Below are 15,093 nucleotides of genomic sequence, written 5' to 3' on the forward strand. Positions count from 1 at the left end.
AGAGCCATTTTGAACATCACACACATCCATGCCTGAGGCAGGATTCGAACCTGCGACTGTAGCGGTCGCTCGGTTCCAGACTGTAGTGCCTAGAACCGCTCGGCCACTGCGGCCGGCAAAGCTGAGCAGAGGAAATATCTCTGTGAAATACTTTTTTAAAAATATTTTCCTTCTTCCTTCTCTTGTTACATCGTTATCTGGTCTCCTCCCTGCCTCTGTCTGCACAGATTATGTACATATGTATGCCATTTAACGATAATTATAATTAACATCAAACAGACATATCACACTGTACTTTTCAGTTTTTCTGATACTAATACCATATGTTGTTGTTGTAGTGCTCTTCAGTCTGAAGACTAGCTTCGTGCCGCTATCTGTGATACTCTATCCTGTGCAAGCCTCTTCATCTCCGAGCAATTACTGCAACCTTGCCACCTACAACCTTCTGAATCTGCTTATTGTGGTTCCATTTTCAACAGGACAATGCTCGCCTATATAAGTCACGTGTCTCAAAGAATTGCTCGGTATTCAGGTACCTCGGTGGCTAGCAAGGTGCCCTGATCTGATCCGCCAGACCATAAGTGATACCAGCTCGGGTGTCAACTCCGTCCCAATGCAGGTACCCAGGATACCAACGACTAGTTACAAAAGTCGTGAGCTAGCTTATTTCAGAACATAATGCAATAGCTTTGGGAAACCCTTCCCAAGGGAAGCAATGCATACATCCAGGTAAGAGAGGGTGCAGCATTATAGTGATAAGTTGGCAAATGGCGAATTCTTTATATAGCTGACGCAATTTTGTGATAACTGAAATAACAACACATACTTTCTCAATCCATGAACTTTCATTTTATTTTGTCTTTACCTTCCTTTTTTTAGGAACTGTATTTTCACAAACAGTTATTCTAAACTAAGGAACAACCACTGGGAAAACAACAGGCCTAAGTTATTTGCATTTTTAAAATACTGCAATGATGTACCTTTTGTTTACCAGTTTTTTTCCATTGAATGTTTTGTTTCACTGTACTACTTGATATAAATGCTGTAATTCTGACATTAGATCTAGCTTCGGTTTCATCGAATATCAAACAGTGTTTGATGTTATTTTGCGAAGAGTGTATACAGTTTTTATTTCTTCTTGTTCCGCTACGGCGTAGTATGATATGTGTGTGATGGATAATATGTGACGGGATATCCGTTTGCCTAACAACTCCATAATGGAAACCGCACCCTGAGGTGCTAGCTCTGTAACTGCTGTCTCTGTGTGTGGCATTCAGGCTCTGACGTCATCAGAGGCAGTCCGAGGCCCAGGAGAAACAGAGACCACGGTACGTACGTCACAGCACTTGACACTGCACATTTTATGAGTGCCAGCAGCTGTCTCCGGCGGGGAGCCAGTAACTACAAAAATGGTTCAAATGGCTCTGAGCACTATGCGACTTAACATCTCAGGTCATCAGTCCCCTAGACCTTAGAACTACTTAAACCTAACTAACCTAAGGACATCACACACATCCATGCCCGAGGCAGGATTCGAACCTGCGACCGTAGCCGTCGCGCGGTTCCAGACTGAAGCGCCTAGAACCGCTCGGCCACAACGGCCGGCTCAGTAACTACACTACTGGCCATTAAAGTTGCTACACCACGAAGATGACGTGCTACAGACGCGAAATTTAACCGACAGGAAGAAGATGCTGTGATATACAAATGACAATCTTTTCAGAGCATTCACACTAGGTTGGCGCCGTTGGCGACACCTACAAAGTGCTGACATGAAGCAAGTTTCCAACCGATTTCTCATACACAAACAGTAGTTGACCGGCGTTGCCTGGTGAAACGTTGTTGTGATGCCTCGTGTAAGGAGGAGAAATGCGTACCATCACGTTTCCGACTTTGATAAAGATCGGATTGTAGCCTATCGCAATTGCGATTTATCGTATCGTGACATTGCTGCTCGCGTTGGTCGAGATCCAATGAGTGTTAGCAGAATATGGAATCGGTGGGTTCAGGAGGGTAATACGGAACGCCGTGGTGGATCCCAACGGCCTCGTGCCACTAGCAGTCGAGATGACAGGCATCTTATCCGCATGGCTGTAACCGATCGTACAGCCACGTCTCGATACCTGAGTCAACAGATGGGTACATTTGCAAGACAACAACCCTCTGCACGAACTGTTCGACGACGTTTGCAGCAGCATGGACTATCAGCTCGGAGACCATGGCTGCAGTTGCCCTTGACGCTGCATCACAGACATAAGCGCCTGCGATGGTATACTCAACGAGGAACCTTGGTGCACGAATGGCAAAACGTCATTTTTTCGGATGAATCCATGTTCTGTTTACAGCATCATGATGGTCGCATCCGTGTTTGGCGACATCGCGGTGAACGCACATTGGAAGCGTGTATTCGTCATCGCCATACTGGCGTATCACCCGGCGTGATGGTATGGGGTGCCATTGGTTACGCGCCTCGGTCTCCTCTTGTTCGCATTGACGGCACTTTGGACAGTGGACTTTACATTTCAGATGTGTTACGACCCGTAGCTCTACCTTCATTCGATCCCTGCGAAACACATTTCAGCAGGATAATGCACGACCGTATGTTGCAGGTCCTGTACGGGGCTTTCTGGATACAGAAAATGTTCGACTGCTGCTCTGGCCAGCACATTCTCCAGACCTGTCACCAACTGAAAACGTCTGGTCAATGGTGTCCGAGCATCTGGCTCGTCACAATACGCCAGTCACTACTCTTGATAAACTGTGGTATTGCGTTGAAGCTGCTTGGGCAGCTGTACCTGTACACGCCATCCAATCTCTGTTTGACTCAATGCCCAGGCGTATCAAGGCCGTTATTACGGGCAGAGGTGGTTGTTTGGGTACTGATTTCTCAGGATCTATGCACCCAAATTGCGTGAAAATGTAATCATATGTCAGTTCTAGTATAATATATTTGTCCAATGAATACCCGTTTATCATCTGCATTTCTTGTTGGTGTAGCAATTTTAATGGCCAGTAATGTACAATGAAGAAAAAAATCACAATACCAAGAACGTTACACAAAAGAAATTTGGCAGGCGTGCTTCTACATTTGAAATATGACGTCTACTCAAATTTCGCGCCGGTCGCATATGAGTGTAGATCGTAGCGCCACTATGAGGATCCAAATCAGGTTTGCCTTTAATACACGCTGTGATGGGCGTGAGAGTGGGCGTGATGTTAGACAAGAATGCCTTTAAAGCGACAAAGCCGCCATTATCAACATCTCACTCAGTTTTTTGAGCGAGCTCGAGTAACGTACACTCCTGGAAATGGAAAAAAGAACACATTGACACCGGTGTGTCAGACTCACCATACTTGCTCCGGACACTGCGAGAGGGCTGTACAAGCAATGATCACACGCACGGCACAGCGGACACACCAGGAACCGCGGTGTTGGCCGTCGAATGGCGCTAGCTCCGCAGCATTTGTGCACCGCCGCCGTCAGTGTCAGCCAGTTTGGCGTGGCATACGGAGCTCCATCGCAGTCTTTAACACTGGTAGCATGCCGCGACAGCGTGGACGTGAACCGTATGTGCAGTTGACGGACTTTGAGCGAGGGTGTATAGTGGACATGCGGGAGGCTGGGTGGACGTACCGCCGAATTGCTCAACACGTGGGGCGTGAGGTCTCCACATGTTGTCGCCAGTGGTCGGCGGAAGGTGCACGTGCCCGTCGACCTGGGACCGGACCGCAGCGACGCACGGATGCACGCCAAGACCGTAGGATCCTACGCAGTGCCGTAGGGGACCGCACCACCACTTCCCAGCAAATTAGGGACACTGTTGCTCCTAGGGTATCAGCGAGGACCATTCGCAACCGTCTCCATGAAGCTGGGCTGCGGTCCCGCACACCGTTAGGCCGTCTTCCGCTCACGCCCCAACATCGTGCAGCCCGCCTCGAGCGGTGTCGCGACAGGCGTGAATGGAGGGACGAATGGAGACGTGTCGTCTTCGGCGATGAGAGTCGCTTCTGCCTTGGTGCCAATGATGGTCGTATGCGTGTTTGGCGCCGTGCAGGTGAGCGCCACAATCAGGACTGCATACGACCGAGGCACACAGGGCCAACACCCGGCATCATGGTGTGGGGAGCGATCTCCTACACTGGCCGTACGCCACTGGTGATCGTCGAGGGGACACTGAATAGTGCACGGTACATCCAAACCGTCATCGAACCCATCGTTCTACCATTCCTAGACCGGCAAGGGAACTTGCTGTTCCAACAGGACAATGTACGTCCGCATGTATCCCGTGCCACCCAATGTGCTCTAGAAGGTGTAAGTCAACTACCCTGGCCAGCAAGATCTCCGGATCTGTCCCCCATTGAGCGTGTTTGGGACTGGATGAAGCGTCGTCTCACGCAGTCTGCACGTCCAGCACGAACGCTGGTCGAACTGAGGCGCCAGGTGGAAATGGCATGGCAAGCCGTTCCACAGGACTACATCCAGCATCTCTACGATCGTCTCCATGGGAGAATAGCAGCCTGCATTGCTGCGAAAGGTGGATATACACTGTACTAGTGCCGACATTGTGCATGCTCTGTTGCCAGTGTCTACGTGCCTGTGGTTCTGTCAGTGTGATCATGTGATGTATCTGACCCCAGGAATGTGTCAATAAAGTTTCCCCTTCCTGGGACAATGAATTCACGGTGTTCTTATTTCAATTTCCAGGAGTGTATATACGAAAAGCTGGATGTTCCTACTGTGACATTGCAGTAAGACTTGGCAGGAATGTAACCATTGTACATGACTTCTGGCAGCTGTGGTCACGAGAACGTACGGTCGCAAGAAGACCGGGCTCCGGACGGCCACGTGGCATTACCGATAGGGAAGACCATGGAGTTCGGCGTATGGTTCTGGCCTATCGAACTGCAGCTGCAGCAGCAATGTGAGCATCATTTGGCACCACGGTGTCACGACGAACGGTTACAGATCGGTTTCCGCAAGGACAGGCCCGAAACCACCGCCGCTACGGCGGGTAGGATGGAAGCCTATTGTGTTTTCTGATGAAAGATGGTTCTGTCTCGATGCCAGTGATGGTTGTGTACTGTTTAGAAGAAGGCCAGCTGAGGGCCTACAACCAACGTACACTCCTGGAAATTGAAATAAGAACACCGTGAATTCATTGTCCCAGGAAGGGGAAACTTTATTGACACATTCCTGGGGTCAGATACATCACATGATCACACTGACAGAACCACAGGCACATAGACACAGGCAACAGAGCATGCACAATGTCGGCACTAGTACAGTGTATATCCACCTTTCGCAGCAATGCAGGCTGCTATTCTCCCATGGAGACGAATGTAGAGATGCTGGATGTAGTCCTGTGGAACGGCTTGCCATGCCATTTCCACCTGGCGCCTCAGTTGGACCAGCGTTCGTGCTGGACGTGCAGACCGCGTGAGACGACGTTTCATCCAGTCCCAAACATGCTCAATGGGGGACAGATCCGGAGATCTTGCTGGCCAGGGTAGTTGACGTACACCTTCTAGAGCACGTTGGGTGGCACGGGATACATGCGGACGTGCATTGTCCTGTTGGAACAGCAAGTTCCCTTGCCGGTCTAGGAATGGTAGAACGATGGGTTCGATGACGGTTTGGATGTACTGTGCACTATTCAGTGTCCCCTCGACGATCACCAGTGGTGTACGGCCAGTGTAGGAGATCGCTCCCCACACCATGATGCCGGGTGTTGGCCCTGTGTGCCTCGGTCGTATGCAGTCCTGATTGTGGCGCTCACCTGCACGGCGGCAAACACGCATACGACCATCATTGGCACCAAGGCAGAAGCGACTCTCATCGCTGAAGACGACACGTCTCCATTCGTCCCTCCATTCACGCCTGTCGCGACACCACTGGAGGCGGGCTGCACGATGTTGGGGCGCGAGCGGAAGACGGCCTAACGGTGTGCGGGACCGTAGCCCAGCTTCATGGAGACGGTTGCGAATGGTCCTCGCCGATACCCCAGGAGCAACAGTGTTCCTAATTTGCTGGGAAGTGGCGGTGCGGTCCCCTACGGCACTGCGTAGGATCCTACGGTCTTGGCGTGCATCCGTGCGTCGCTGCGGTCCGGTCCCAGGTCGACGGGCACGTGCACCTTCCGCCGACCACTGGCGACAACATCGATGTACTGTGGAGACCTCACGCCCCACGTGTTGAGCAATTCGGCGGTACGTCCACCCGGCCTCCCGCATGCCCACTATACGCCCTCGCTCAAAGTCCGTCAACTGCACATACGGTTCACGTCCACGCTGTCGCGGCATGCTACCAGTGTTAAAGACTGCGATGGAGCTCCGTATGCCACGGCAAACTGGCTGACACTGACGGCGGCGGTGCACAAATGCTGCGCAGCTAGCGCCATTCGACGGCCAACACCGCGGTTCCTGGTGTGTCCGCTGTGCCGTGCGTGTGATCATTGCTTGTACAGCCGTCTCGCAATGTCCGGAGCAAGTATGGTGGGGGTAACACACCGGTGTCAATGTGTTCTTTTTTCCATTTCCAGGAGTGTATTTGTGTGCTGGACACACTGAATCTACACTTGGAGTTATCGTCTGGGGTGAAATTTCCTTAGACAGCAGTAGCGCTCTCGTGGTTATGCAACGTACCCTTGCTGCAAATTTGTACGCCTGGTGAGTCGGGCTGTTTTGGTGCCATGCATGAACAGCATTCCAGGGAGTGTTTTCCAACTGGATAACGCTCTGTCACAGCCCGCTGTTGTAACCCAAAGTACTCTGCAGAGTGTCGACATCTTGCCTTGGCCTGCTCAGTCACCAGATCTGCCACCAACCGAGCACGCATGGGACGTCATAGGACATCCACAGCGTCATCCACAAACAGCATTAACCGTCCCTGTATTGACCGACGAAGTGCAACAGGCCATCCCACATGTACAACACAATGCACCTTTGCATGCTTGCATTCAGCTGTCTGGTGGCTACACCGGTTATTAATGCACCAGCATTTCACATTTGCAGTCGGTTATCTCGCATTAACGTTAACCTGTCGTCTTGTAATGTTATCTAGACAAATGTATTCCTCAAATTTCATTACGCTACATTAATTAGTTTTTGGTGTTGCGATTTTTTTGGCAGAATATTTCAAATCAGTTTAATAATTGTGCAGGTTTAAACTCATGGAAGCTCTCAGTAGCGCATGACTTAGTAAATGCCTTTAGTAGGTACTTTAGATGATCAAAACGACTTGCAAAATGATTTAGAAAAGATATCTGTATGGTGCGAAAAGTGGCAATTGACCCTGAATAAGGAAAAGTGTGAAGTTATTCACATGAGTACTAAAAGAAATCAGCTAAATTTCGATTACGCGACAAGTCACACAAATCTGAAGGCTGTAAATTCAACTAAATACTTAGGGATTACAATTACAAATAACCTAAATTGGAACGATCACACAGATAATATTGTGCGTAGAGCAAACCAAAGACTGCGATTCATTGGCAGAACACTTAGAAGGTGCAACAGGTCTACTAAAGAGACTGCTTACACAACGCTTGTCCGCCCCATTCTGGAGTATTGCTGTGCGGTGTGGGATCCGCATTAGGTGGGACTGACGGATGACATCGAAAAAGTACATAGAAGGGCAGCTCGTTTTGTATTATCGCGAAATAGGGGAGATAGTGTCACAGACATGATACGTGAATTGGAGCGGCAATCTTTAAAACAAAGGCGTTTTTCGTTGCGACGGGGTCTTCTCGTGAAATTTCAATCACCAGTTTTCTCCTCCGATTACGAAAACATTCTGTTGGCACCCACCTACATAGGGAGAAATGATCATCACGATAAAATAAGAGAAATAAGGGCATGTACAGAAAAATTTAAGTGCTCGTTTTTCCCGCGTGCCGTTCGAGAGTGGAACTGTAGAGAGACAGCTTGAAGGTGGTTCATCGAACCCTCTACCAGGCACTTTATTATGAATAGCAGAGTAGTCACGTAGATGTAGATGCAGAGATATCGATTTCCCATGGGCTCTGCATGAAGCCGAGCGTTCACGAAGAATGGCAGATAAGGTGACTAATGTGACGTCACAAGTTCGTTGCAGGATCTATATTTCTCGTGGGCCTACAGGCTGTTGTAGGCCTATCGGATAGGCCTCCGCTGTACAGGCTGAAACCTGCACTGTCCAAAACTAACCAGGAAAGAGAATGTCTGCAATACTGCAAAGTGCTGGCCGTCACACCCAGTACAATGGATTGAGGAGTATGTCTGTTGAGGTAGTCATAAATAAATAGATCAGTTTTTTAATGCGACGAATAAAATAGATGTTTTATTTCAGGCTTTCATGTTGGTAACACTGTCGTCAGCAGTGCGCCTGCCGGCCGGATAAGGGTTTAGTCGAGTGATGTGTTCTTTGCGCTGCCGGGCTGCTTAGCCCAGGATGATCTTGGCGTGAGGCACAGCGGCGGCGACAGCCAGCGGTTGCGGGGCGGCGAGGACGCCACCGATGCCGACGACGCGGGGGGCGAGCACGGGGGCGGCGATGGCGGGGGCGGCGATGGCGGGGGCGATAGCGGGGGCGACGAGGCCGGCACCCAGGTAGCCAGGCTCAGGCAGCGGGGTCGCCGCCGCCGCGGCCAGCACCGCGCAGAGCACCACCTGTGGGCACGCCGCACTCTACATTCTGAGCTTCTTTCTTCCTTATTGTTTACAAGTTTTTTGCCCCCAACTTCGCCTGCGTGGGCATGTATCACATATATTTGACACTTACATACAGGATGAACCACAACTACGCTGAAAAACTTTCAGGGGTGCTTCAGTGGAAGAGATGTGCCTTACAGAATGCCGGCCGGAGTGGCCGTGCGGTTCTAGGCGCTACAGTCTGGAGCCGAGCGACCGCTCCGGTCGCAGGTTCGAATCCTGCCTCGGCCATGGATGTGTGTGATGTCCTTACGTTAGTTAGGTTTAATTAGTTCTAAGTTCTAGGCGACTGATGACCTCAGAAGTTAAGTCGCATAGTGCTCAGGGCCATTTGAGCCTTACAGAAGCGAAGACGAACTACACTCTGATCTCAAAAGTCAGGGGATAGGGATGTGCACATATACAGAGGGCGGTAGTGTCGCGTACACAAGGTATATTATTGTCGCGCGACGGGAATTAATAGGCTTTAAAAGCAGAACAGTAGTTGGACATTGAAGCATGCGACATTCTATTTAGGAATCGATTAGATGCTGACTATTACGAGATCCTCAGTGTCAGGAGTGTGCCGAGAACAACAAATGTCTGACATTAATTTTCGCGTTGGACAACGCAATGGCGGACGGCCTTCAATTAACGACCGAGAGCAGCGGCGTTTGCATTGATTTGTCAGTGCTAACAGACAAGTAACACTGCTTGAAATAACCGCAGAAATCAATGTGGCACGTACGACGAACGTATCCCTTAGGCCAGCGCTGCGAAATTTGGCGTTAATGGGCTATGACTGCAGACGACCGACGCGAGCTAACAGCACATTGTCTCCAGCACCTATCCAGGGCTCTTGACCATATCGGTTGGAACCTAGGGGACTGGATAACCGTGGCCTGGTTAGATGAGTCCCGATTTCAAATGGTAAGAGCTGATGGTAGGGCTCCAGTATGAATGATATGGCCACCCAAATCACCCGACATGAATCCCATCAAACATTTATGGGACATGATTGAGAGGTCATTTCGTGCGCAAAATCCTGCACCGGCAACACTTCCGCAACTATTGACGGCTATTGAGGCAGCATGGCTCAGTATTTATGCAGGGGACTTCCAACGACTTGTTGAGCCAGTGCGGCGCCAAGTTGCTACTCTTCGCCGGACAAGCGGAGGTCCGAAGCGATATTAGGAGGCATCCCATAACTTTTTGCACCTCAGTATGTGTACAAGATGAACCAGAACACTTCCGTACGTTGTTAAGTAGAAGAGATGTGCTCTACAATAGCGAAGATGAGCTACTGCTCATAGTCCTTAAAGTATGCATTTTAGAACTCATGTTTACTGGACTTTTTCTCTTATTCTGGTCCGAAATACCAGTTCTCAGAATATGGAAAGCGAAGAGATTTCAGCAGAAGATATATGCTTCGTGGTAGCGAAGATGAACTAGTGATAATAGCTCTTAAGGTACATATTTTAGAGCCCATGTTTAGCAGGCATTTATTTCATGCTTTGGATCATACTGCCACCTCTGAATGTTTCTCGGTGGATCTCTCTTTCACCCTTTACATTTCATACGTGTTTAATATATTTTGCATATATTTGTACAAATATTTCATCCAAATCCTCAGCGAATTTCGCCCTGAAGTTTCATCTTCATTCTGAGAGAACTTGTAACTTTGCCATTAACTGATGTTGGTGCCGAGAAAAAAGACTGACGCTGGTCGCTGTTTCCCCGCTGTTTTACACCAAGCCACTGTATCTACATCTACATACTGTATACACTCCGCAAACTACCGTGCGGTGCGTGGTGCAGGGTACCCTGTACCACTACTACTCATTTCCTCTCCTGTTCAACTCGCAAATAGAGCGAGGGAAAAAAGACCTTGTAGATACTTCCGTACGAGCCCTAATCTCTCTAATCTTATGTTCACAGTCATTACGCGAAATTTATGTTGGCGGCAGTAGAATCGTTCTACTGTCAGCCTCAGATGACGGCTTTCTTAATTTTCTCAACAGTGTTCCTCGAAAAGAACGTCGCCTTCCCTCCAGATATTCCCGTTTGAGTTCCCGAAGCGTCTCCGTAATACTTGCGTGTTGTCCGAACCTACAGGTAACAAAACTTCCAGCCCGCCTCTGAATCTCTACGATGTTTGCCTTTAATCGACCTAGAGCGAATCCCACACTCTCGAACAGTAGTCAACAATGGGTCGCACTTGAGTCCTATATGCGGTCTCCTTTACAGATGAACCAGACTTTCTCAAAATTCTCCCAATAAACCGAAGTCGACCATTCGCCTTCCCCAATACAGTCCCCTACATGCCCTTTTCATTTCATACTGCTTTGCAACGTTACGGCTGGATATTTAATCGACATGACTCTGTTAGGCAGCACACTATTAATGCTGTACTCGTAGATTATGGGTTTGTTTTTCCTACTCATCTGTATAACTTAGATTTCTCTACAGTTAGATTTATCTGCCATTCATCACACCAACTAAAAATTTGATCTACAACTGTAGAGAGGACTTTAAATTTATCTGTCGTATGATTCCTGTGGCATGATCCTAGTCCCGCTAGCAAAATTATTGGGTAGCTAAAGTGTTCGTTCTCAGGTTGTAGTTGATGCACTGAACAATGCAAATAAGAAACAGATGGAATTTAAAACCTTTAAAGTATTCAGGAAAGAAATACCAACAGGTCACTTACGGACATTTCTTCACGTCCCCCTTCTCATCTTCACCCCATCCCTAGCGATAGTAGGGTTACTTCACTCCCATAGTATTTTGATATAATTATTGAGTCATGTTTCTATGAAATTTTGTTGAAGTTTCTCCAGGTATTCCTGAGTTATTCTTTTACGTCACCCCTTTTCACCCAAAGCCACAGGAATGCTAGGGGTGAATTTCTGTCCTAGCATATTTCTCCACAAGCCAATTATGGCAGAATTTCCTTCAGGCGTTATAGAGCTATGTTGATACGTCACTGTAATTGCACCCCTCTCACGCACCACCAGCTCAAAGGGAAGAATGTCATCGTATCCATCACCAACATGTCTAGCCAACGTGACAACTATGGATTTACTTGGAAGGAGAGAGAGCATTGGTCGTATATTTTTGTTTATTATCGCAAAATCGATTTTCGGTCACTTAGTGACCATCTTCAGTGCTGTAATATATAACTTAAATTAGTAAGCACTGGTGTCAATAAGCTTACGGCGATCACTTAGAGTCTATGTGATCGCCGTAAGCTTATTGACACCAGTGCTTACTAATTTATGTTATATATTACAGCACTGAAGATGGTCACTAAGTGACCGAAAATCGATTTTGCGATAATAAACAAAAATATACGACCAATGCTGTCTCTCCTTCCAAGTATACCCATTATCTGGTCGTAGTGCACAGGACACTATGGAGTCGCCAATCAATAACTATGGATTTGATGCTAATAAACGCAAAATTTGAAACTACTGCAGACGTTTCGAAATTAAGCTTCTATGTCACCCTCTTTTCACCCCAGCCTATGGGTGTAAGTGGTTCTTACACCCACAGAAACCTTCTTGGGCGTGTCCCAACAACTCCCCAAAGTTCCATCGTATTCGGCTGAATGGTGCAGGAACGTATAGAAGAGGAACAAACGAACAAAAAATTCGTTTATATATCAGATAACATTATTCATTTGTCACGGTGGGCTGACAGCCTTCTCTGCACCCAGGCAGGTTTCTGATACAACAAATTCGAAAATAAAAGTGTAGGACGTCGATAAAAAGTGCTGACAAAAAGGGGTGGATATTGCTACTACCAGAATACTGATTTCTAACCAAACACCATTAAATACTTCACAGATAACAAACTTAAATTTGATAATTAGCTAAAATATAAGCTTATGCAAAACTCCTTCTAATCCACAGAACAAACTTCTAGAAACTTGTCGCTTACTAGGTACTTAATATGGTTCGATGGCTCAATGGGTAAATTTCCGAGTACAAGTCCAAATTCCTGGGTATCAGTTCTCAGTCCGTGAAGAATGCACTGTTGGATGTGCGTGACAGACTCACTTGAATTGTTTGAACCAATGTAATGTCCTCAACTTTTTCACCTCTCTGAACCAAAGTCTTCAATGAACTTTGATGCTCTATAATTTCCCAGGATCACATACAATATGAACAAGAAACGAGAGGGACTAATAAACCTGAAAGACCAAGAACAGAGAGCTCGTATTAAAAAGGGTGCAGTCTTTCGCCCCTGCTGTTCAGTCTGTACATCGAAGAAGAAATGACGGAAATAAAACAGAGGTTCGAAAATGTGATTAAAGTTCTGGGTGAAAGGCTATCGATGACAAGAATCGCTGATGACATTGCTATCCTCGGTAAAAGTGAAGAAGATGTACGGGATTTCTCCAATGGGATGAACAGTCTAATGAGTATAGAATACGGACTGAGAGTAAGCCAGAAAATAAAAAAAGGGAATGAGAAGTGACAATAGTAAGAAACTCAATTAAAATTGGTTCAAATGGCTCTGAGCACTATGGGACTTAACATCTATGGTCATCAGTCCCCTAGAACTTAGAACTACTTAAACCTAACTAACCTAATGACATCACACAACACCCAGCCATCACGAGGCAGAGAAAATCCCTGACCCCGCCGGGAATCGAACCCGGGAACCCGGGCGTGGGAAGTGAGAACGCTACCGCACGACCACGAGATGTGGGCTAAAATTGGTGATCACGGAATAGACGAAGCTAGGGAATTCTGCTACCTAGGGAGTAAAATAGCCCATGATGGATGGAGCAAGGAGGACATAAAAAGCAGACCAACACCGGCAAAAAGGGCATTCTTAGACAAGGCAACTCCACTAGTATCGGACATAGGCCATAATTTGAGGAATAAATTTCTGAGGATGCACTTTTGGAGCACGCCATTGTATGGTAGTGAAACATGGTCTGTGGGAAAATCAGAACAGAAGAGAATCGAAGATTCTGAGATGTGGTGTTACAGAAGAATGTTGGAACTTGGGTGGACTGATAATGTAAGGAATTATGAGGTTCTCTGCAGAATAGGCGAGGAAAGGAATATATGGAAAACAATGACAAGAAGAAGGGACAGGACGATAGGACATGTCTTAATACGTCAGAGAATATCTTTCATGTGCTAGAAGGAGCTGTAGGGTGTAAAAACTGTAGATGAATAGAGAGATTGGAATCCACTCAGTAAATAATTGACGACACAGGTTGCAATTGCTACTTTGAGATGGAAAGGTTGGTACTGGAGACGCATGGTGGGCCGCATCAAACCAGTCATAAGAGTGATGACTAAAAAAAAAAATCCTCATCCACCGCTCAGGGAATCGACAAGTTACCTATTCCTGAATGCCTCAGAGTAAATCCCATAGCTATCCATTCTTCAAGGAACGGTTAGCACAGCATTCTTTTCAAGCCCATTTTTTTCGTATAACTCTTCATTTTGTACTTTTAGTGTTCAATTAATAACTATCTGAAAACCCTATCTGGTTGACCAGCAATTCACAGTGGTAGAACCGAGAGTCTATCGTTATGTCCAAACAGGAAGCTAGATCACAAAGTGCAAGAGACTGACGTGGCCTGGACATGGGATACTCACCAGAAACTTCATGTTGGGCAGGTGAGGAGAGAGTCTGTGGTCGCTGTTGGGCGGAGGGTGCCAACTGATGACTCCCAGCAGCCGGCAGGCTCTTATATAGGGCGGCAGTCGGCGTAGCCTTCAGGGCGTGGCGTGTCCACACAGGACCTTGATCCGCGGACGGCGGCATTCCGCTACACGCTGCCACCAGAGGTCGCCGCTGCTCCCACGCATCGGGAAACGCCCTCTGTCCCAGCAGGTGCCCGCTACCGCCGCTGCACTTGCACCTGCTGTACTGCTCAGTCCTTATTGTTGTTGTAATCATCAGTTATCAAGCAGCTCTCCACCTTAAAATATCTTCTACACTTACATGAACGGATACTAAATCACACGGAAGGGGTCGCGAGGTGTATGCTCAGTAGCTAGCTAAGACGCTGACATTAAAAAGACCTACCTAGCGCTCAGAAGACCGCATTATCCATAATGTATTGTGATGGTACTGTTTTTACGAGCAAAAACATGATTGTTTATGGCAGTGAGAGTTTTTATTATATACTGGCGATTGAGTGCAGAGCTATGCCGCAATTATCTGTGCACTGAGGAATTTGTTAGAGTAAGCTTTTAAGTGGAAAAAAATAGTTCGCTGCGCGATAGCCAGTTGTACTAATCACAGCCCACAAATAAGTAAGTTAGGAATTAAGTTTCATACATTTTATAAAAACAATGAGACGAGACGAAAATGGATGAATGCCTGTAGAAGTATAGATCCGTTTTACTGGCGTGTATTCTAGTAACCGTGCCTACATCTAGACTCCGCAAGCCA

At 47.4% G+C, this 15,093-nt stretch overlaps 1 protein-coding gene across 1 annotated transcript; it reads right to left on the reverse strand.

Moving 5' to 3' along the window:
* Positions 1-8,287: 8,287 nt before the first annotated feature.
* On the reverse strand, positions 8,288-14,427 carry LOC124615437 (neuropeptide-like 3). The gene is made up of 2 exons (XM_047143323.1): positions 14,292-14,427; positions 8,288-8,646 (listed from the first exon to the last, which is right to left on the reverse strand). The coding sequence occupies exons 1-2, from the start codon at positions 14,301-14,303 to the stop codon at positions 8,419-8,421; spliced, it is 240 nt and encodes a 79-aa protein (XP_046999279.1). The 5' UTR covers positions 14,304-14,427; the 3' UTR covers positions 8,288-8,418.
* Positions 14,428-15,093: the final 666 nt, after the last annotated feature.

Source organism: Schistocerca americana, chromosome 5 (assembly GCF_021461395.2).
Source record: "Schistocerca americana isolate TAMUIC-IGC-003095 chromosome 5, iqSchAmer2.1, whole genome shotgun sequence".
In the NCBI taxonomy this organism is placed as follows: Eukaryota; Metazoa; Arthropoda; class Insecta; order Orthoptera; family Acrididae; genus Schistocerca; species Schistocerca americana.